The sequence below is a fragment of the Stenella coeruleoalba genome, assembly GCF_951394435.1.
Source record: "Stenella coeruleoalba genome assembly, chromosome: 1".
Taxonomy (NCBI): Eukaryota; Metazoa; Chordata; class Mammalia; order Artiodactyla; family Delphinidae; genus Stenella; species Stenella coeruleoalba.
Genome location: NC_137169.1, coordinates 2,105,717 through 2,127,509, shown reverse-complemented (window position 1 = coordinate 2,127,509; position 21,793 = coordinate 2,105,717). Strand labels below are relative to the sequence as shown.

General features: G+C 65.2%; 1 protein-coding gene across 1 annotated transcript in view; it reads left to right on the top strand.

Moving 5' to 3' along the window:
* Positions 1-21,793, top strand: part of LOC307196274 (multiple epidermal growth factor-like domains protein 6) — a gene marked incomplete at its 3' end in the record, with an annotated part of 47,361 nt that overhangs the window by 7,202 nt on the left and 18,366 nt on the right. The window contains exons 3-4 of the mRNA XM_079941081.1: positions 4,051-4,160; positions 14,863-14,967. Coding sequence (XP_079797207.1) covers positions 4,051-4,160; positions 14,863-14,967 — 215 coding nt within the window. The remainder of the gene's footprint in view (positions 1-4,050; positions 4,161-14,862; positions 14,968-21,793) is intronic.

Sequence of the window (21,793 nt, the reverse complement as noted above, 5' to 3'; positions counted from 1 at the left end):
AGGGCCTCTGGGGTCCTGTCCTTGCACTGCCCAGTCCGAGTGTCAGGGACCCTCCCTCCCAAAACCCAGCAGGGCTGCCGCAGTTCCGCGGGAGCAGTGCGGGCCCCTGGCTCCGTGGTGGCCACCGTCCCGTGCGCCTGGCTCCAGGCTGGAGCCGGGCTCCACCTTCCTCTGCTGGGCTGTTCTTGCTCCAGGTGAGCGAGGTTGCCTCCCCGCCCCGGTGCTCATGGCGGTCAGCGTCCTGCAGCGTTTCCTGGCGTCAGTGGCCAGTGTTTGTGGGGGTCCCGGCCTTGTCAGCGTGTTGTGTGCCCCCACGACGCCTGTGGCCGCGCCTGCCGTTCCAGCTGTGCAAGGTTTCCAAAATGCCTCGCGCAGCTGTGGCCCTCCAGTGGCCGTCGAGGCTGTGGGCTCCGTCGCTGGCCCGCTCCTCTCCGTCCTTCAGTAACCCACAGAGGCTCCGGCTTCCCCGTGAAGCCCGCCCCGAGCCCCAGCCCTCCCTCCTCCGCGGCCAGACCAGCGTCCAGCCCTCCTTGGTCCGTGTCACTTCTCCTCGCCTATCAGGAGCGTGTCCGCAGAGGCCCCAGCATCCCACGTGCTCTGGGAAACACGCTGGTGCCGAGCCACCCTCCTGCTTCTGCCGGCACCTCCCCTGGGCCCATGCCCGCAGCCAGGCGTGGATGGGGGAGGGGCCAGGCTGCATCTCAGCAGCGAGGGCGGGAGGCCGGCCCCTCCTCTCCCCACACCCAGCCAGTGTGGGTGCAACCTCTGAGGGCCCTGCCGTCTGAGGAGCTGCATTTAGAGGCAGCACGCTCTGTACCCCACGATTTGACTGCACCCCAACTTGTACCAGCTCAGGGTTACCCTCCCTCCCCTGGACAGACAGGAGGCCCCTCCTCTCTGGAGCTCCCGGGGGGGCGGCCAGCAAACGAGGGCTCACGTGGGCCAAACCTCGCTCTGGGGTCAGACTCTGTCGAGCCTCTGTTCCCCGACCGCGGAGCGGGCGCATCAGGCCTGGATTGCAGCTGGGGGAGGATTATGTAACCAGCCACGGGCCAGGCCACACATGTGGCTGCTACGTGGCAGCTGCAGTGACTCCCACTTCCAATTTCTGGGCTGGTGGGCCTGCTGCGTGGCCCTGGCAGGGCCATGTGGGGTGACACGGGGCTCTCTCCTGGCCCAGAGCAGGCGAGGTGATACCTGACAGACTGGATGAGGACGTCAGGGGGCTTGCTGCCCCCCTCCCCCTAGCGGGCATCTCCCCAACAAACCCGCCAGTACAGGCTGCCCCAGGGTGAGGGAGCTTGGGCCATGCGCCCCCTGGGGGGCAGGAAGGAAGCGGGGTGGGGAGGGAGAGGATGCTCGGAGCACGGAGCCCACATGTGGGCTCCCACCAGGCCCCTCCCCCCTGATCCCGCTGCGCTGGGGCCTGGGCTTTGCGGAGGCTGCATAAGGTGGAGTGGACACCAGCCTGGTAGCCACGCCCCCCTGTCCACCTGGCCCTGCAGGAACCAGCTCCTGGCCGTGGCCGGAGCTCCTGTGACTCTCCCATGGGAGGTGTCCCATATGAGCTGCAGGGGGCAAGGGCTGGCTCTCAGGCCCAGCGGGGGCTGCAGGCTGACCCGCTGTCTCCAAGGGTCACTAACTTTAGGGGATGCTGGGGAGGGCGGAAGATGGGCCCAGCTGGCCCGTCTTCCTGGTGATGGAGAGGAACAGCACGTAGCCCAGGGAAAGGGGAAATATTTACGACGGAAGGGCCCAGACACCATCCGCCGTGCCAGACATTGTCCACCACTGTGGTCGGTCTCTCTCCAGGCAACTGGTTTCATGTCCTGCCAGAGTGGTGTTGTGCACAGTCCCCCGAGCTGCCCGTACGCAGTGACGTGCGCACGTTCACACTTCCGGGAAGCGCCCTGGTGGTTTGGTGGGGTCCAGGTCCCCCGGCGGCCACGGGCTTCACGCCACTCCCGCGGGCCGGGAAGAGCAAGCTGGGGGCAGGGGTGCCCATGTCTCCAGGTGTCCATGACCTGGAGACGGCAGCCCAGCCCCTTCCACTGCTCCTGGGGCCTCCAGGGCCCTCGACCCAACTGCCGTTGGCCAAGCCCCAGGTCGCCAGTCCTACAGATGGCAGTGGGCGCAGGGGTGCTGTGCCTGGAGGGTGGGCCCTGGGTTGTCCCCTCCCCTCCTCCCGTTCCTCCGCTCTCTGTCCCTCTCCCTCCCTCCCTCTCCCCCCAACATCCCCTTGACCAGGCTTGTCACTGTAGACACAGGGACCTCACAGCCGTGGACCCCAGGGCCTGTGCTGAGCCCTGGGTCCTGTATGAGTTTCCTGTTGCTGCCGTAACAAATTATGACAAACTGAGGGCTAAAAACAACAGGGATTTACTCTCTCACAGTCTGGAGGTTAGAAATCTGAGGTCAAGGTGTGGGCAAGGGTGGTCCCTTCTGGAGGCTTGGTCGGAGGGTCTGTTCCAGGCCTCTCCCCGCTCCTGTGATGACTGGCCATCCTTGGCACTCCTGGGCTGGTGGCGGCATCACCCCAGTCTCTGCCTCTGTGGTCGCCTGGCCTTCTCCCTCTGTCTGTGTCCACAGTTCCCTCTTCTTATGAGGACACCGGCCATTGGCCTAGGGCCCACCCTAAGCCGGTACGCTGGCCTCGTCTTAACTTGAGGACATCTGCAAGACCCTATTTCCAAATAAGGCCACCTTCACAGGTTCCGGGTGGGCGTGGATTTGGGGACTCCGCTTGGGGTCGGGGCAGGCGGGACAGTTAGCCGTCCATCTTCCTGACCATCACCAGATGGAGGTGGAGGTTGTCTGGGCTGGGGTGTCAGGAGGGGCAGCCAGGGTGGCTTCCCCGGGAGGTTGGCAGGGGTGTCAGGCAGATCCTTGCGTTGCTTAACCCACTCTCCGAAGAAGCAGAAGCAGAGGTTTCCAGAAGGGACCCAGGAGCCCTGGCGTTTGGGTGCAGCTGGAGGGAGGTGGGTGGGGGGCTGAGTAGGAGCGGGGCACCCCCTACCCCCCACCCTGGCTTCTGCTCCAGGTTCATGGTTGCAGGCGAGTCCGGGGCTGGGCAATGCCCGGAGAAGCAGGGCAGAGGCCAGGGCTGCACTGGCAGAGGTGGCCCTGAATGGCTGGGCTTACAGGGGCAATCTGCATTTGGGGAGGGGATAGACAGGAGGCCCTTACCCCTCTGGGTGGTGAGGCCGGTCTCTCTCTGGTGCGTGGGCACCACCTTCCTGCGGCCACTCCCCATGCCAGGCCCCAGGCTGGCTGGATCAGCTGCCTGCTTCCAGCTTCTCCTTCCAGCTCTGCTCAGCCTTTGTGAGGCCGTACCTCTCCCATCAGAGCAGGAACCAGCCTTGGACCCGGGCCACCCTCCTCCAGGAAGCCCTCCTGCCTGCTCCCTTCTGACCTCAGGGCTGTGTGCTCACACACTTGGGTCCTCCTGCTGCTGCCCACCGTTGCTTCACCCCCATCAGCCTGTCTCCCTCGGGCAGCCCTTGGTGGGGGAAGGGATCCCTCCTCGGGGACGCCCCAGGACAGGCCCGCCACCTGCCTCCTTGGTGCACGGGTGGGCCGAGAGCCTGGGGTGCGGCCCGCCCAGCACTGGGCACCTTGGCCCACGGGGCTCATTCCAGGAGCCACTCTCGCTCCCAGGTTGGACACTGGGTCTGACCCCCAGACCCTCGCAGACTGGTTTGGTGATGAGAGCCACGTGTGGGGCACGATGCCTGTTCTGAGGCTGGCTCAGAGCCGGGACCACCCTGGGGGTGGAGAGGGAAGGGGCGGCGTGTCGCCCTGTTGCTGGTTCCAGGACAGCTGTCCACCCCTCCCCGCCGCTGCCCCCAGTGGCCCCTCGTTCACCTGGTGCGGCCGCGGGATGCAGACCTTCCGCCCACCTCCGTGCCTTAACCTGCTCGGCTGTGAAATGGGGACAGTGGGAGAATCGGTCTGGGGGACTGGGGGCGGTGAGAGCCGAACGCATCGGGCAGAAGTGCCTCTAGCCGTGGTCCCTCGACGGTAACGCCCCCCTTTTCCCTTCTCTCCTAGAACTGTCTACTACACGGGCTACAGGCAGGTGTACGCCACGGAGGCCCAGACCGTGTTGCGGTGCTGCCCGGGGTGGAACCAGCAGCCCGGAGACCAGGGCTGCCTCTCCTGTGAGTGCCCGGCAGCCCCGCCCCGCCCCCCTCCTGCCGCAGATGCCGCAGCCTCCCGTCCAGTCTAACGGGATGCGGCTCCTGAGCGGTGTGGGAGACCTCAGGGCCTCTCTCTCGGCCACTCTGCTCGCCAGAGGCTGCTTGAGTGACATAACGAAGAAGGCCCAGTGAGTCCTCCAGCCCCGACGCTGGCCGGAGCCGCGGAAGGAGAGGCTGGTGGGGGCGCCGAGCTGGAGGGTGGGGGGCCGTCTGCTGGTGCCCAAGTGCCCGGCACCGGGGAGGGGTCCGAGGATAGCTCCGGGGCCGTGGGTTGGCGCCAGTGGGCTCAGACGCCCCTGAGCTCGGTGTGGCGTCGGCGTTATGGAGCGTGAGCCCCTGTCCTGCCTGTCCCGCCTGCCCCGCCTGTCCTCGCCCCGCCTGCCCCGCCTCCCCACGCCCCGCCTGCCCACGCCCCCGCCTGCCCACGCCCCCGCCTGCCCACGCCCCGCCTGCCCACGCCCCGTGCTGTGGGTCCGTCCTTCCCCCTCACCAGCGTCCTGGGCCTCAGCCTCCTCGTCCGCTGCCTCCTTCAAAGAGGGAGGTCCTGACAGATGCGGGGTGGGGGGGGTAGCCCCTGAGCATCCGCACATGACCGTGGGCAGCCTCTGCTGCAGACTCGGGGACGGGGACCGAGAGGGGCTGGAATCGGGTTCTGATCTTAGCGGCTGGCTGTGAAGCCTCTGCTTCGTAAAAGGAATGGGCGTGGCTTGGAGTCCAGCTGTAGGGTGTTTGGGAAGGGCTCCCGGCCTGCGGGTGTGGGCACAGGTGGGCCAGCAGGGGAGGCTGACTGGGTGCGAAGAGGCCGTGTCCCTCCTCTGGAGAGGTCTGCCCACCCAGGGGTCAGGCCTCCCCTGAACCGGCGCCGTGGCATCTGGACAGGGTGAGACCGGGCTGCACTGTGAGGGGTGGCGGGTCATGGTTCCCCACGGAGCGGGTTAACCACGGGTGGGCCGTTCTGTGCCTGGGGTGGGAACCGGACTTCAGGGGTCACGTCCCCGCCTGTTCTCCGGCCCCCGGGGGCCCATAGACGGAGGCCACAGATGCCCTTTGTGAGCTCCAGCGGGAAAGGAAAAGCTGTGGCCATGTTTGTCCAGGAGAGGAAATGAGGAATTCTCCCCAGGAAGGGAGGCGGGGGGCCGGGTGGACGCCGGCCAGCGGCCCCCGGGCGCGAGTGTCCAGCTCTGACTGCGGCCTTTCTCTCTGTGGCTCTCATCTCTACAGCGATGACCCGTGGAGGAGAGGAGGTGGGATCTAGGCCTGCGTCCCCCCGGGTTTGTGAGGGAGAGTGTGGCCTCTCGCGCCCAGGGAGGGGCGTGGCACCTGCGCGTGTCTGGCCTGGGGTGGGGACCCTCTGGGCTTGGCTTCCTGGGCAGGGGGAGGGGCAGGTGCAGGTCCAGGTTCGCCTGGCAGTTTTCCCACAATTATCGTCTGCTGCGCACCCCTGAACTGGGGTTTGGTGACCCTTGGGGTCACCTGTGTCTTGGAGTGACCATCCCAGGTTGGGTGAGGGGAGCGGGAGGGCCAAGAGCCGTCCGGACCCCAGGAGGCCCACTGCGGAGACGGTCCAAGTGCTGGCTTTTCAGGAACGGAGGCAAGCATTGGGTCAGGTCCGTAGTGCCAGGGGCCACGACAGTCTCACCCCTAGCCTGGTGGGCCTGTCCTGTGGTTCTGCCTGTGCCCCTGGCCGCAATGGTCGAGTTGGCTCTGCCCTGGACTGGCCGGCCGGCAGGAGGGGGGATGCAGCCACGCCGCTCGGCGAGTGGGTCCTGAACCAGCCCAGGACTGACCTTTGGGGTTTCTCAGCCGTGGGGAGGGCTCTCGGCCGGGACCCTCCCAGGGCAGCCTGGGCCTTGCGGCTGGCTGGGGGCAGGGCTGGGGCGGTGGGGAAATGGGGGGATCTCGGCTGCTGAGTCAGGCCCTGGGGGTCCAGGAGACGCGGGACAGGGTCCCCACGTGTGTCCTGAACTTGAGGCCCTGGCTTTCTTGGTTGGTTGTTTTTAAGAACTCATTTTTAGGGCAGGATTTACTTATTTACGTATCTGGCTTTTATCTGTTTTTTTTTTAACAATCTAGGAAGCCCTGTGATCTGGCCTCTCGGGGCACTCACTTGTCCCCCAAGTGTCTGGGTGGCCAGCGTGTGAGGGTAGGTGGCGGTTCACACGGGGCAGGGCAAGAGCCCAGGATCCTGCCCTCAGCCCCGGCTCATTGGTTCATTCGTTCATTTTTTCGCTCATTCATTCGTTTGGTCTTTGCTCCGCTGCCCCCGAGCGCTGGGGATTCAGCGGGACCCGGTGGGTCAGTACCTGCCCATGGGGAGCTCAGGTCTGCCAGGAGGCCGGCTGCTGCTGGAGGACACTGAAATGACACTGATGCGTGAGGATGGGCAGACCAGGCCAGCCAGATGGGCGCTGGGGTGTGAGGGGAGCCGGCTGGAGCCCAGGAAAAGGAAGTGGAGGCAGGGGAAGGAGGAAGGAGAGGTGGGCGGCCAGGGGCCCTTCCTCAGCCGCCCCACATCGTGGCTGAGCCCTTGGGGTCACTCTGCCTGTAGCCCCTCAGGGCTAGTTCCCAGCTGGGTGGAGCTGGAGCCTTCCGGAAGCCTGGCTCCAAGCCCTTTGTGCACTTCGCACTGGGGGCTCTCACAGGGGGCACTGGGCTCAGGTGCAGGGTCACATCAGGCACTGGTCTTGGGGTCCCAATAGGTGCCGGAGCCCCCAGTCCCTGGGAGGCCCTGCCTCGGGGGGGTCAGGTGTGAGTCCAGGGTGGCTGCCTTTGGTCCCCTCCTGGCTGCATGCAAACAAGCGCCAGGCCGGCGGACGGGGTCAGGGTCCTCCGAGCCCCTGAGGGCGAGCAGAGGGGATGGCGATGAGGCACAAGGCTCCCGCCCTCCCTCTTTCTCTCTGTCTGTTTGCCCCTTTCCTCATTTCCCCACCTTCCCCCTCGCCAGCCTGACTAGCCCCTTCCCTTGTCCCCCGGTCCAGGCTCTCTGCAGCCAGGGGACCCGGAGAGGTAGGCAGGCGGGGGCAGGGCCCTGGGACGCTGACCCCTGCCGGCCCCACCCCTCTCCGCCAGCCACAGTGAAATGGCCTCCCTGGGATGTGACCTGGAAACTGGGCTGCGTGCGGGACAGCGTCAGGCCCCCGTGGTGTTTGCGCAGGAAGCTTCTAATGGTGTTGGGATTCCTCCGAGACCCACTTAGCAGCATGTGTGACCGGGAGGTGACCGGAAAGAAGACGTGCCAGCTGGGCGGGGTGCCTGGTGACCAGGGCCCCCCCCGGGACCTGTGGGCCCAGAGCACGTGTGCCCGGGGGCCTCCTGCTGTCGGGGTGCCCTCCTGCCCAGTGGCTCTCTGAATTCCACCTCTGTCCCAGTCGGGGCAGATTTTGCCTGGACGCTCCCAGTGTTTCAGCCGTGGTCACCCTGGGTCCGGGCTCCCCCTTATCGAAGCAGGGACCCAAATGCACAGATGAGGTACCTGGCCTGGAGCGGCTCAACCCCCCAGACACCCAGCACGCAGAGCCCGAGATGGAATGGGTGCCGGGAAGACTGTCTGTAGCTCCAGCTTGAACTCTCTCCATGTGGGCTGGGCTCAGTCCATCGGAGGAGGCCACAGGTCGGAGAGGCAGTGCCCGAGGAGGGGCCAGGGGCTGCACCGGCTCCGTGGGTGTGAAGAGAGCCCTGGGAAAGGGAAGCTCTGTGTGAAGCATGTTAAGCAGGTACTGTGTTTGCAGGACTTCTCAGAGGCTTTGATATACCAGTGTGCGCTGCAGCCTTCTTTTTTTTTCTTTTTCTTTTTTTTGGAGTTAACAGTGTTTTAAGCAAATGGAGAGGGGTTTCTTTATCTGGTTAGTGGGATTGGATAATGAGGGTATATATATATTTTTAAAGAAGATGTTGGGGGTAGGAGTTTATTAATTAATTAATTTATTTTTGGCTGTGTTGGGTCTTCGTTTCTGTGCGAGGGCTTTCTCTAGTTGTGGCGAGCGGGGGCCACGCTTCATCGCGGTACGCGGGCCTCTCGCTGTCGCGGCCTCTCTTGTTGCGGAGCACAGGCTCCAGACGCGCAGGCTCAGTAGTTGTGCCTCACAGGCCTAGTTGCTCCGCGGCATGTGGGATCCTCCCAGACCAGGGCTCAAACCCGTGTCCCCTGCATTGGCAGGCAGATTCTCAACCACTGCGCCACCAGGGAAGCCCCGCTGCAGGCTTCTGACAGACTGTGTAGTGTTTTCCAAACTCATTTTTTCTTAAAAAAGGAAGAAAGAAAAAGAAGCAAAAAGGCAAAACAATAAAGCGGTGTCCCTAAAGCACGTACTGGGAAGTGTGTGGGTGATCCACTCGACCAGCGTCTGTGGAGGGCCGACGGGGCGCCGGGCGCTGCACTTGGGCATGGGAGGGGCCTGAGCAGAGGCTGGTACCTGCCCTGTTCTCATGGAACAGAGGGGGAGAAAGGAAGGAAGGGAGGGAGGGAGGGAGGGAGGGACAGATTACATGCCGGTGAGTGGGGAAGCTACAGAGAAAAGTGAGGTGGGAAGGGGCTGACCGAGGTGGTGCTGGCTTAGGTGGGGTCTGGGAGGCCTCTCTGTCCAGGGCGTTGGTGGCCTGTGTGATGTGAGTGGTGGGCCTTGCTCGTGCCCAAGGAAGAGCCCCACCGCAGAGGGAAGGGAAGGTTCCAGGCCACAGGAACGGGGAAGGGCTGAAGCCGTGGTCCCCATGCCGGGAGCCCAGACCCCTGGATGCAGCCCTGCATCTGGGTGCCAGTGCCTACAGTCAGGGCCCCAGGGTGAGGCCTGGGCTCGGCGCCCCTGCGTCCCACCGTTGGACCGCCAGGCAGGCCTCCCTTCCCTCCCACCTCCTATGCGGTCCTGCGGCGCTGGGCCTGGCCGGTCGGGGCCTGCGGGGAAGGAGCTGCAGGAAGGCGGCCGTGGGCCCCCGGGGAGGGCCGCCCTCGGCTTGCTGGCCTCTGCCCTTCACTTTTCCTTTTCCGTTCTGAATGCCACACGGCAGTCCTGCGCCCAGCGTGGGAATTTGCAGAGCTGGCATCCTGGCTCTCCTGTCCTCGGCGTGGACGTGAATGTCCCCCAGGTTGCCGGGGGAGGGCATGTTGTCCTGCTGTGTCCTGCACACCCCAGGTCTCTCCAAATCGTGCGTCACATCCAGACTGGCCCGGCCCTGTGCCCAGCACACGATTACGCACCCACTCACACCCAGAGGGGCTCACCACACACAGCCTCACACACACATGCATGCACACACGTGTGGCTGGATTTACTCACAGGTATGTGACCTACTCACGTGCGTTCACTCACACGCGTGTACACACATGCTCGTGAGTGCACACCTACGTGTACACTCACGTGTGCACGATCGCTCACACGTGTGCACGAGCTCCCACTCCCATGGGTGCACAGACGCCCACGCACGTGCTCTCACTGGGGCCACGACGCGGTGGGGAGCACGGGCAGTGAGGCGTGGAGGTGCCCCCGTCACCCGGAGCCCAGAATGGTCCGAGCGCCAGGCGGAGCAGGGGCCAGGTCCAGCCCTTCTGGAAGGTTCTGGGTGCACAGCGCCCACCCCCCGCCGACTGCCTTCGGGAAGTGGACGTGATGGGGGCAAGGAAGGATGCCGCCCTGTCCAGGTCTGCTCTCCAGGGGCTTTGCAGCCCAGGATGGGCCTGGGGCGGGCAGCGGGCTTCCGCAGTCCTCAGGGTCCGTGGCCCCTCAGCCTCGCACTTCTCCTGTTGACGGGACGTGGTCTCCCGAAGCCGGTGTGGCTCGCCTGTGCCCGGACTTGCCGCCATGCAGGGGCTCTGGGAGCCGGGTCTGCCCGCCTGTCTCCTGGGCCCCCCGTGTGGTGGGTGCTGGTGCAGGCACAGGGCACCGGGCAGCCGGCCTGGAGGGCTTGGCCTTTCCTGAAGCACTAGGAGTCTGAGTGTCCAGCATGGAGCTGAGGTGCCTCCCTCCCTGCTGCAGGGGTCCCAGCAGGGGTGGTTGGAGTGGGGCGTGTGATCCGGGTCCCTAGCCCTCGGCCAGCGCTGGGTGGAAGGCCGGCAGGAACAGGGTGAGAGGGAGGGGACGGGAGGGCTCAGGGCCTGCTCTGTCCCCTGGGCTCCCAGGGAAGTGGCCTCCCTTCCTTAGCCACTGTCAGCTTGAGCTGGGCACCCACGCCCGCCCGTGCACCGGCAGCTCTTATCAGCGACTTGGACGAGGCTTAGGAAACGCTGCCCTGCAGCCTGGGCGATAGGGAGGGAACCGCCCCTGTGTCCCCGTGACCTTGAGCTGAGTCAGCCTGCCCTGCGGGGGTCTCTGGGCGGCTTGGGCGGAGGTGCCTGGGGGCGCAGAGGGCACTCGCTTGCAGGCTGGCTCCCAGAAACACATTCGGTGACCTCGGTGTGTGTTCGCAGCCTGTGGGTGGGTGTGTGGCCTGGCAGGCTGGACAAAGGTGTCCGCCTGGGTCACCCTCTCCCGCCTGTGGTTCACTCAGCTTTCCACTAGCCCCTTGGCGGGTGGAGAGAAGGAGCCCAGGTCCAGGGAAGTGGTCCAGGGGCTGAACTTGCTGAGCCCTTGGAGAGCAGTCGAGTCCTATTTCCATGGCCAGCCCGTCCTGGGACAGCGCGGCTGCAGCCGCCACGGCCGGTGGGCTTGATCAGGGTCCGGCCAGGCACAGGTGTCTCCTGCCTTTCGCCGTGAGGGGAAGTGGCTGGCATCAGGATGCCGCTGGCGATGCCTGGACATGGTGTCCTCGCTCTGGGGGCTGTGCTGCCTAAGCCTGCCGTCCCGCACCCAGGCCCGGCCAGGAGCACCCTCGGGACTAGACACCCCTAAGGGCCCTCCCAGCCTCTGGTTCTAGGAATGTGGGCACGTGCACCTAGCTTCACCCCAAGGCGAAGGCCTGGCCGACGTGCCCGCACCTTGGCTCCCGGTCTATAGCGTGAGGAGATCGTGGTCCCGGGACGTGGGCTGCTGGGGGACTGTGGGTGTCTTCAGCTCCAGGAGACAGTGTGGAGGCAACACTCTGAGTGCGTGAAGGGTCCGTGAGAGTATTGCGTTTGACGTGTATAGGGGAGTTTAGCCCAAATTTCCAACCACTGATAAGTATGAGGGCTGGGACTTGAACACGGATCTGCAGAGCCTGAGCTGCCTTGCCCTGCGAAGGCTTCTGGGCGGCGGGAACCAGCGGGGTCTGGGGAGGGCGAGAGCGTCCCGTAGCCTCGGAGGGCGTGGCCGCCTGGCAGCCACACACCTTGTGGGCACCGTGCCCACCCCCGGGCTTGCCTCTACCTCTTCTTGGATTTCTCACACTCGTGGGTTCTGACGGTTCCTTCCAGGGCCCCTGAGGGTCCTGTGGGTTCAGTCCCAGCCAAGGGCCACGAGGGTGGGTCCCCAAACCAGCCCCCTGCTGTCCCCCCGGCATACAGTAGGCTCTCATAAAATTCATTAAAAATGTAGCTGATGTTAAGTATAAAACACGTCTGTTACTTAGCAATCTGTAAACCGTTTTCAAAGCATCTAACCTTCATTTAACATCTGTACGTGGAGTTTTCATGTTTTGCATTTCCATGCGTCCCGCTGGGTCTGTTTTCCTACCTGCCAACTCTTTTCTCACACACGGCCCCTCCTGTTGCTCTTCGAGGAAAACAAACGTCCTCACAGGAAGCCACGGTCTGCTGCCCCTGAGCTGCATTTCCAGGTTTTGGCTGTCCCGTGCCTGTCGCCTGTGGCCCTTCCTCAGCTGCGGTGGGGTCTTTTGGGGGGCGCTTGTCCCTCAGGTGACTTGAGTGACAGCGGGAGGGGTGGCTGGCTTGCCTGGGGGAGGGGTCACACAGGGCTGGACCCACGGGTGCTCTGCAGTGAGGCGTCGTCCCTGTGCCCTGGCTGCCCGTCCTGCCATGAGGCGTGTGTGCCCAGTGCCACCCCGTGCCACTGGTCTCAGGCTTCCTGCCACGGTAACCCCATCTTTCCCGTGTCGCACGAGCCTTGGGACCGCAGGGAGTGCCCGTTCTTGGTTTGGGGCATAGCTTTGTGCATCTTTGGTGTGAAACCTTTTCTTTTTTCCATCTAAGGATGCGCTGCCCTGGGCATCCCTCTTGCGTCCTGAGTGCCTGCCTTTCGCCCCAAAGGCTTCCTGACGAGTGACTGTCTCACGTCCCACTTGGCCTGACATTTAATTATCTCTTTACTCATTCATTCAACAAAGTCTGTGGAGCCCCTTCTAAGTGTGGGCATGTCGGTGGCTCCAAGGAACGTGATGGTGTTGGAGGTGCGGTAGCTGCCTGCCCCTAGGGAGCCCAGGCCTGGGGCGGGAGCTCAGCTGTCGCCCCTGTTAAGGGCTCGCTACACTCAGAGGTGCTGCGGTGGGAAACCACAGGGCGCTGTGAGCGCTGATTCGGCTGGGGGCTTGGAATGGCTCCCTGAGGAAGTGACGACTTGTCCAGGTGGACAGCCGCTCGGGTGTGACGGGTGGCTGGGGGGCTCTGTGCCAGCTCGATGGAAAGCCACAGAAGGGAAGGGCTCTCAACCAGGCGCCCGTGATCTGCTTCCTGTTGTGAAGGATCCCAGTGGCTGCAGCGTAGAGAAAGGACGCGGGTGAGCGGGTGAGTGCAGCGTGCGCAGGGACGCTGGTGGCGGTTTTGTCCAGCCTTGAAGCGGAGAGAAGGGTGAGCTCGAGGGGCGTGGGAGGTAGAAGCGATGGGCTGGCTTTGGATTGGACGCGGGCCGAGTGTGAGGACGGCTCCCGGGTTTCTGGCCTGAGCCTCTCTGTGCATGTGACACCATGTACCAAGTTGGGGAAGGGGCATGGGATCAGGCAGTGGGTTGGTACCTCCCCCTGAGCTCTGAACTGACCACGGAGGTGGACGCAGGCAGGGTGCTGTCCGCGGGGACTGCCAGGCTGGGCGTGGACCTGGTGGGGCCTGCAGAGGCTGCTGGGGGGCAGAGTCCCGGGGTGGGCGCCAGCCTGGGCGTCTGATTCCCCCCGGAGGCATGGGCCGTTGCAGTGGTTTGGGGCTGAAGGTCTTCAGGATGGTGCAGACCTCTTTACGACGTGGAAAGGAAACAGCTGGCTTCTCTTCCTCCACAAAACTGCACAAGTCAACAGGTTTCAGGCCCTCAGCACTGGGGACACTGGTGCACAGCCCAGGTTGGCCCCGGCCCGGAATTACCTGTGCGGGTTCCAGGGTCACTGTGCGTTTCCTCTTGGCTCCCCTGCAGCACCCGCTTTGTCCCCCAGCCCCCCACTCCCACTGCATTTCAGAAACATCCTCAGGGAGTTTTTCAGGTGTGAGTGAGTGCCAGCTGGGACCCCGGCAGGGTGGCCCGAGAGGAGGGATCCTTCCAAGGCTGGGACAGCAGCCTGGTTATGGGACAGAAGAGGAGGAAGAAGCTCCCTGCAAAGACGCCTCATGTCTCCCCCGGCAGGGTCCTCCTGACTCTAAGTCAGAAAGCCCTGGGCCTGGTCCCTCCTCAGCGGCTGTGTGACCCTGGGCCATGTGCTGTGTGTCTCTGAGCCCTGGTTTCCTCATCGGGGCGGTGCCTCGTCTAAGGGGCTGCTTGGACCCGTGTGCCTGGCCGGCATCCCTCCCCTTGGGCTCTTCCACCATCCAGCTTTTCTCCCTGCTCCTGGCAGGAATGCTGCCAGCGATACAGAAGCTTGCTGAACCCTTGGGTTACTCCGGGCTCTGGGGTGCCTGGCGGGCGTCCAGGCCACTGTCCAGAGTGTCCACTCACCCAGCAAGCACCCCTGAAGCCCTTGGACTCAGGGCCCGGCTGTTGGGGTCACGGGGATGGGGGCAGAGCCCACCTGCCCTGGCCTTGCCCGCCCTGTGTAGGTGTAGGGGTCATGGCTGCAGGGCCGAGAAAATTGGTGCTGAAGCCCCCCCAGGGGTACCCGGTCCGGCGTGGGTCGGGGTCCCTGCTGTGATGGGGCTGGGACTGCACCTGCCCTTCCCATCCAGGGCCCCTGCCTCCTGGGCCGGCTGTGGCCTCCTCCACACTGTGGCCTGGAGCCGGAGGGGGCTCAGTAGCCCTAGGGCACCGCAGGCAGTGGGTTCGGGGTGCCTCGTTGGGCCCCGCTGGGGGTGGGGTGTGGGGAGAGGGTCTGGGAGCAGGGAGTCTCCTCTGGAGAAGGTGGGGAGGCCAGCCGCTCGCAGCCCTGACCCTCCCTCCCTCCCCTCTCAGGGGACCTGGGCTGGTACTGTCCTTCCTTGAGGGTGGGACCAGTCTGATCATTTCCACCGTTGCGGTCTTGTGGGGAGGGGGCCTTGGCCAAGCTTTCAGCCCACTTTAGCTGTGGGCTGTTCCCCTGCACCCTCTACTCTCCACCCTCGTCCCCCGACCTCCCCCAGAAAATGCCCTGGAGCTCCTTCATGTCCCATTGAAGGGAGTGGGGTTTTTGCCCCTTCCAGGGGGGCTTCACTGAACCCAGACCCTGGGGTGGCGGTGGGGCTCCAGCCCTGGTGGGCCGTGTGTGACCCACCCTCCTGGGGCCCCCTCTCCGGGGGCGGTGCTTTCCTGTCCCTTGAGGGTCCAGGTACTGTCCAGGCCTTGAGGCCTCACCTCGTGGGGAGACTTACAGGGGGGAGGCGTCTCCGGGGATCTTGTGTCCTGGCGGTGGGCTGGGGGTGCCCCCAAGCTCCTGCCCCTCCTCACGCGTTTTCTCCCTCCCTCCACAGCCCAGTGCAGCCCCGGCCTCTGCTTTAACGGCGGCCAGTGCGTGCCTGACTCGGCCCAGCTGTGCCACTGTCCCCGCGGCTTCCACGGTCCCCGCTGTCAGCACGGTGAGTGGCATGGTGTCCCCTGCAGGCACCGAGGCCCTGGCGGTCCGCGTGGGCGGGCCGGGCGGGGGTGGGGGGAGGAGGTAACCCTGTCTCACGGGATGCCTCTGCACCCTGCCATCTCCGAGCGCTCCCTGTCCGATCGCGCACTCTGCGGGCAGGGATGGGCCGGCGTCCCTGGGCTGGCAGGGAAGCAGCACGTCCCAGGGGCCCCTGAGCTGCACCCGTGCCCCGCCGGAGGCTCTCGTGTCCTACCCGAGGGGACCGATTGAGTAAACGTCACACCTCTGCAGACGGGAGCCTGACACGCTGAGGATCCAGCCGGGGGGGCGCTGCGGGTGTAGATGGGCTTAAAGCAGGTGCTGGTGGGGGTGGTGCAGACGAATGCCCGAAAAGTCCCCCAGAGAACCCCTGCAGACATTCCTCCTGGCTTTGTGGCGTGAGGGGAAGGCGTGAGTATCCCCGGTGGTTTTCTGCTTTGTCCAGAATTTCTTTGCTGACCGTGTAGCTCGCAGCTCCTGCCGGAACAGGGCATAGAGCCACGGCCGTCATTGAGATGTTTCCGGTGCTTTGAACTTGCTTCTGGTGAGCAGCTGGGGGCCTCTTCCAGGGGGACACGGGGTGTACATCCTGCGACGCGCTCTTCAAGGCTCTGGATGCCCAGTAAACAACAGGAGGGAAACCAGGAAATCGTGGGGAATCGAGGCCCCCGTTTGCAGAGGGGACCCCTGCGCCCTTGCCGTTCCCTGTGCATGCACAAGTGTGTCCCCCCCAAAGCGTGGCTGAAGGCAGGGGTCCTGGGGAGGTGCTGGGTCGCACAGTTCTGAGCCGGGCGCTGGTACCCAGGGGTGCTGACCTTTGTCGAGAAGGCTCTGGCGGCTCTGACCGCTCATCGCATGCCCTCTGCGAGCCGGAAGGCTCTGTGCTTCCTGGGCTCTGGGCGGCCGGGGGCGGGGGCTGCTGCCCGGGCCACGGAGTGAGGACTGCTGTCACCTCCAGGTGCTGGGGGTCGGGGGTCCCTGCCCTGTGCCCTGTACCATCCAGGCTCCATCCTCAGTCAGGCCTCCTCGTGGTTTTAGATCCCGAGCCCCTCTGTGGGCTGCACAGAGGTGACCCCACCCCACACCATCGCAGACTGGGGTCCAGGCTGGGATGCAGGGGCGCAGCTGCCACGCTCCGCCTCTTCTCGGGGTCTTTCATGATGGCCGCAGATGGCTGTGGGGAGATGCTGGACTGTGCGGGGTCGGGGTGGGAGGGACGTCCTGGCCTCCAGCTGCCTTTGGGGATGTTTCTGGGACTGGGTTGTGGCCTGATGGGCAGCAGCACGAGGATGTGACTCTGCAGTGTGGCCTGTCCCTGGTCTCGCCCTCGGGAAGCAGCCGGGACCCCCACTAGGGCCAGTCTTTCTCTAGCCCCTCGCCTTCCGCCCTGCTTCCTGTGGCCACCAGCCCCCACTCCGCCTGGCGCTCTTCCGGGCGCCCAGCTTGGAGCATAACTGATGGGCGCTCCCTTTGTACTGAGCAGCGCCCCTCCCGTGAGACCCTGACCCTCGGCCTCCTGGGCACCACAGGGTACACGGGCTGGCAGGGGCGCAGTGGGGAGGGCTGGGCACCCAGCGGGGCACTCTGCACCCAGCTGGATGGGCGCCTGGGACAGCTGCTGGGCTTGGAGACCCACCCTCGGTGCTGCGGGGAGGGGGCGGGCCGGGTGGGAGCCGCAGTCTTGCCAGCCTCTTGGGGCCTGGGCTGTAGGCTTGGCTTTGCCTCCAAAGCAGCCCTGCTCCCCACGGTCACTGTGGGAACGGCCTCTCGGGCGGGCACACCCGCCTGGCCCTTACTGGGCTCTGCCTGCGTGGCCCCCCGAATCCTCACTTCTTCCGCTTCGTGGAAGAGGAATCTAGGGTCAGGGAGGCCCGGAAGCTGCTGACTGCTCAGCAGAGCTGGGGCTGGAAGCACAGTCTGGCCCAGTGAGCACCTGGAACCTTCCGGCCATGCCGTCTCTGGGCGCAGTGCCAGGCCTTGTTGGGGGTGGAGCACGGTTGAGATCTGCTTTGGAGGAGAGAGGGGTGGATCCCCGGGTCCCCACCCTGCCCACCTCCCAGGCAGGAGCATCTGTACTGGGGGGGGACTGGGCTCATGACCAGTCCGTGGCCCTCCAGGGTCGGGGGCTTCCAGGAATGGCCAGTTGGGTGGCAGATGTGGCCTTCAGGGAGCAGTAGACAAAGCTGGAGGGTGGCCCCTGGGCCTCCTCCTAGGGCACCACCTCCTGGAAGAAAGGCCTGGTGTTCAAGGGCTGGTGTGCGGGGCTGGGTGTGCGGGGCTGGGTGTGCGGGGCTGGGTGTGCAGGGCTGGGTGTGCAGAGCTGGTGTACGGGGCTGGGTGTGCAGAGCTGGGTGTGCAGAGCTGGGTGTGCGGGGCTGGGTGTGCAGAGCTGGTGTACGGGGCTGGGTGTGCAGAGCTGGGTGTGCAGAGCTGGGTGTGCGGGGTTGGGTGTGCAGAGCTGGGTGTGCGGGGCTGGGTGTGCAGGGCTGGTGTACGGGGCTGGGTGTGCAGGGCTGGGTGTGCAGGGTTGGGTGTGCAGGGCTGGTGTGCAGGGTTGGGTGTGCAGGGCTGGTGTGCAGGGCTGGGTGTGCGGGGCTGGGTGTGCGGGGCTGGGTGTGCAGGGCTGGGCGTGCAGGGTTGGGTGTGCAGGGCTGGTGTGCAGGGCTGGGTGTGCAGGGCTGGTGTGCGGGGCTAGGTGTGTGGGGCTGGGTGTGCAGGGCTGGGTGTGCGGGGCTGGGTGTGCAGAGCTGGTGTGAGGACTATGCCCCCTGCAGAGGCCGCCCCTGTTCCCTTCCGGTCCCTCCACGCTGGGTTTGGGGCCGCCAGACCTGAGACCTGGCACAGCTGGGCATATGTAACTCACCCCCCATTTATAACTGATACCAGTTTTGAAAATAAAAGCCGTATTTTTTCTGGTTCCCCCAAATTCTTTCATTTGAACAAAAGAGTGGGGGAGGGAGAAGGGGACTCTGCTGGGTTGACGGTGGAGAGCAAAGGGGGAGGGGAGTGCTCAGGAAGAGCCCCTCCCCCGCCTGGTGCCGCCTCCCTCTTAGCTTGGGCCTGCCGCCCCCCCACCTCTGCCTGCCGCCCCCCCACCTCTGCCTGCCGCCCCCCCACCTCTGCCTGCCGCCCCCCACCTCTGCCTGCCCACCTCTGCCTGCCGCCCCCCCACCTCTGCCTGCCGCCCCCCCACCTCTGCCTGCCGCCCCCCCACCTCTGCCTGCCGCCCCCCACCTCTGCCTGCCCACCTCTGCCTGCCGCCCCCCCACCTCTGCCTGCCGCCCCCCTTCCCCCCCCAAGGCTTTCTGTAGGAGATACAGGAGCACAAAGGGAGCCTGTGCTGCTGGGGCCTGGGGGGGCGGGGAGGGCGGGGCCCAGCACAAGGCCTCGGTGCAGTCTGTCCAGGGCGGCTGTCCGTCCAGGGCGGGCATCGTGTCATCTGACACGCCTGTGGGCCTCAGGGTAACGTGCCGGACCCCACTCCCCGCGCTGTTTTGTGGGGATAAAGTATGAGGGACGTTTGTGCAGGTCACAGGTGTCAGTGCAGGTGAGGCTCGGGGTGCCCTGGGGGGTGGTGGCGACCTTCGCTCCCCAGAGGCCCGGCCCGCTGAGAGATGTGAGGGATGACGGGTGGGGGAGGATGGCCCCATGTTCCTGGGGTCCCCGCACGCACAGTGTCCCCGAGCTCCCGTGGGGGGTAGCACCCACGCGGCCTCTCCCTTGGGGTGGCCTGTGGTCGGCATGCCCTCTAGGACCGCCGGCCTCCCTACCCTGCGGGCCGGCACCTTCGGGCAGCCCCTGACCCTTGGTGGGCTCCTGCCCGGAGTGAGAGACGGCAGAGGCCTCCCCCCGCCCCCCGCCCCTCCAAGATCTGCCAGGGACGAGCGCTTCCCACGGCCGGCTGCCCTGGCATCTTACAGGAAAACAGGCAAGAAAAGCGTCTGCTTCAGAACATACTACGTCTTAACTTCCTTCTGTATCATAAATGGTGACACAGTGGACACTGGTCATTCCTCATGACCTGGTCTCTGCTGACCTCGGGGAACGAGGGCAGACTCTGAGGTCTGAGGCCCAGTCACCTTAGGTACTTCTTGATCTAAGAAGCTTTGGCCCTGGTACCCTCTGGACCTCAGTTTCCTCACCTATAAAATGGACGGGTTGGGCCCACCTCAGGCAGTTCTGGGACTCACTCCCGGGTCCACACAGCTCTCAGGGCGTCACTGCTGACGCCCAGGAGAGGGCCGGGTGGTCCGGAGGGCTTCCTGGAGGAGAGCCTGTGGGCTGAGGAAGGCTTAGAGAGGTGCAGGTGGGGCAGGGTGGGCTTTTCCAGGTGGGAGAAAGGTGGGGGCAGAGGAGCAGAGTGGAGGGAGTGAGTCAGTTTGGCCCAGAGGGTCTGGTGGGGATGGACGGCAGGGAAGGTTCAGCCTGGAATCTGAGGAGACTTAGCGTCCCCCTCTGAGCTGGTTGGAATGACCGGGGAGCCTGTGGGCCTGCCCCTCCAGCCCCACCCTACTCTGCGGGGAGGGACCTCAGTGGTCCTGCCTGGAGCCTCCACGCCCAGGCCTGTCCCTCTGAAGGAGCCTCTTTCCCCACCGGAGCAGGGCATCAGTCGGTGGGGTCCGGGGAGTGGGCAGGCAGGGCTGCGGGGCTGTGGGGGCCCCTGGGCTCTGCCAGGAGGCAGCGGGAGCAGGCGGCCGCCCCTGAGGGCGTGCGGGCGGGAAGCAGGCCCCGGCGGGTCCAGCGCTCCTGGCCTTGGCTCAAGGGTGACTTTGTTTCTAAACTGGGATAATTGATTAATGGAGAGGAAGCAGCCCTCCCAGGCGGCCCTTCAGTGCTGCCCACTGTGTCGGAGGGTGGGAATCTGACCCCTGGCCCGAGGTCCAGACACCACCGAGGGCTGCTCTTGGCTACTGGCCACGACCAGGCTGGGACCTGGCTCTCCTCTCCCTGAGGGGTGCGCAGAGCTGCCCCGCCCGACCAGGCCTCTTCCTCCACTGTGCTCTGCTCTGCCCTGCTGCCCCTGCCCTGGCGGACAGTGTGGCCTTTGGCTTCTCCACACACGCCCGATTTAGCTGCACTAAACTCCTCCTTTTTTTTTTTTTTTTTTTATTTTTGCCGTACACGGGCCTCTCACTGCTGTGGCCTCTCCCGTTGCGGAGCACAGGCTCCGGACGCGCAGGCTCAGCGACCATAGCTCACGGGCCCAGCCGCTCCGCGGCATGTGGGATCTTCCTGGACCGGGGCACGAACCCGTGTCCCCTGCATCGGCAGGCGGACTCTCAACCACTGTGCCACCAGGGAAGCCCTAAACCCCTCCTTTGAGGACAGTTCCCGAAATCTCCAGCAAGCCCCACGCCCTGCAGGAGCTGGCACTGGTGTCTTCTGCTGCCTGGGGTGGGGGCCGTCTCTGGCCGGGGGTGGGGAGGGCCTGCTGGGTTGAATGGAGATGGTGGGTGTCTTTGACCCTGCCCTCTGCTCTGGCCCTGCTGGCCGTGACAGTCGGCTGGGACAGGTATGGCCTGCTGCCCTGTAGTTGGTGGTCCGCGTCCCTTCAGGGCAGCGGGTCTGCAGACCTCCTGCTCCAGGACAGCCCGGGGGCTGCCCGCACACAGAATCCCAGCCCTTACAAAGCGGCGACTCTGGGAAGGGCATTCATGTTCGCTCCGTGAATCGTTTAATTACCAGGTTTGTCCCCCAGACCCCACCACCCACAAAGGCGTCTCTGTCTTTCAAGATGACTGTGTTCTCCAGGCCTGTGCTGTGCACAATGGGCTTCTCCCAGGGCTGGCTTCTGAGACGGGCTGGCCTTCTAATGACATAATTACAGCAGGATCCACCAAGAGGCAGACCCTCCGGGCCTGGGGGTCTGTGAGCTCGCCCCACCTGCCCCCATGCCTCCCGGCTGGGTTTTTGGTGAATAGGCCGCTCCAGTGCCCCTGCCCACGAGGGGCCTGCCTTCCGGGCAGGATCGAGGCTGGGTCTGCGGAGAAGGACAAGGCCACCCTGCCTCCCCTCCCCAGGGCTGCCCCAGGCTGGAGTCCCGCCCATCCTCCTGGGTGGTTTCCTGAAAGGACCCTGTGAATCTGCCCTCTGCCCTTCCCTGCCTTGGCCCTGGTGCCCTGTCCACACCCCCGGAAGCCGGTCCAGACTCTTCCGGTGAATTGCCCTTCGCTGGGCTGCAAGGGCAGTCCTGGGCGTGCCCTGGGGTGGGCTGGGTGCGTGTCCCATTATGCAGATGAGCTTCTGATTTGCTGGGGTCAGTGATGTGCTCAGTGCTGGCACACGGCCTCTTGGACCCAGCAGGGCAGTGCGGGGTGCACGTGGAGGCCCCGCTCGGGTGGGCGAGCCTGGATGGTGTCTGGGGAATCTGTGCGGCCCACGTGCCCCGTGTGGGTCCCTGGACCATCGCCGCCTTGGGACTGACAAGAGTTGGGGTGCGGAAGTTCCCTGGGCGTGTTTGGGGCCGAGGGGCCAGTGCCCGGCCCTCTGGCTGACCTTTTCCTGGCAGCCCGCTGGGTGGGTGAAGCCAGGCAGCTGCCCACTCGCAAAGGGGCTGCGGTGCCCCATTTTCCAGCCCCTGGGCAGCTGCGGTGGGCGGCCTGACACTTTCTGTGTCGGGGCAGTGCTGCTGGCCCTGAGACCCTGCTCTGCTAGGAGGCCTCTCGCCTTTCTCTGCAGGGGAGGGGAGCAGGCGAGCCCGGCCCGGTGAAGGGGGGGCTCGATGAGACAAGTGCCTGCCCCCCGAGTGCCCACAGGCCTGCGTAGTGGGGCATCGGGAGCGGGACACA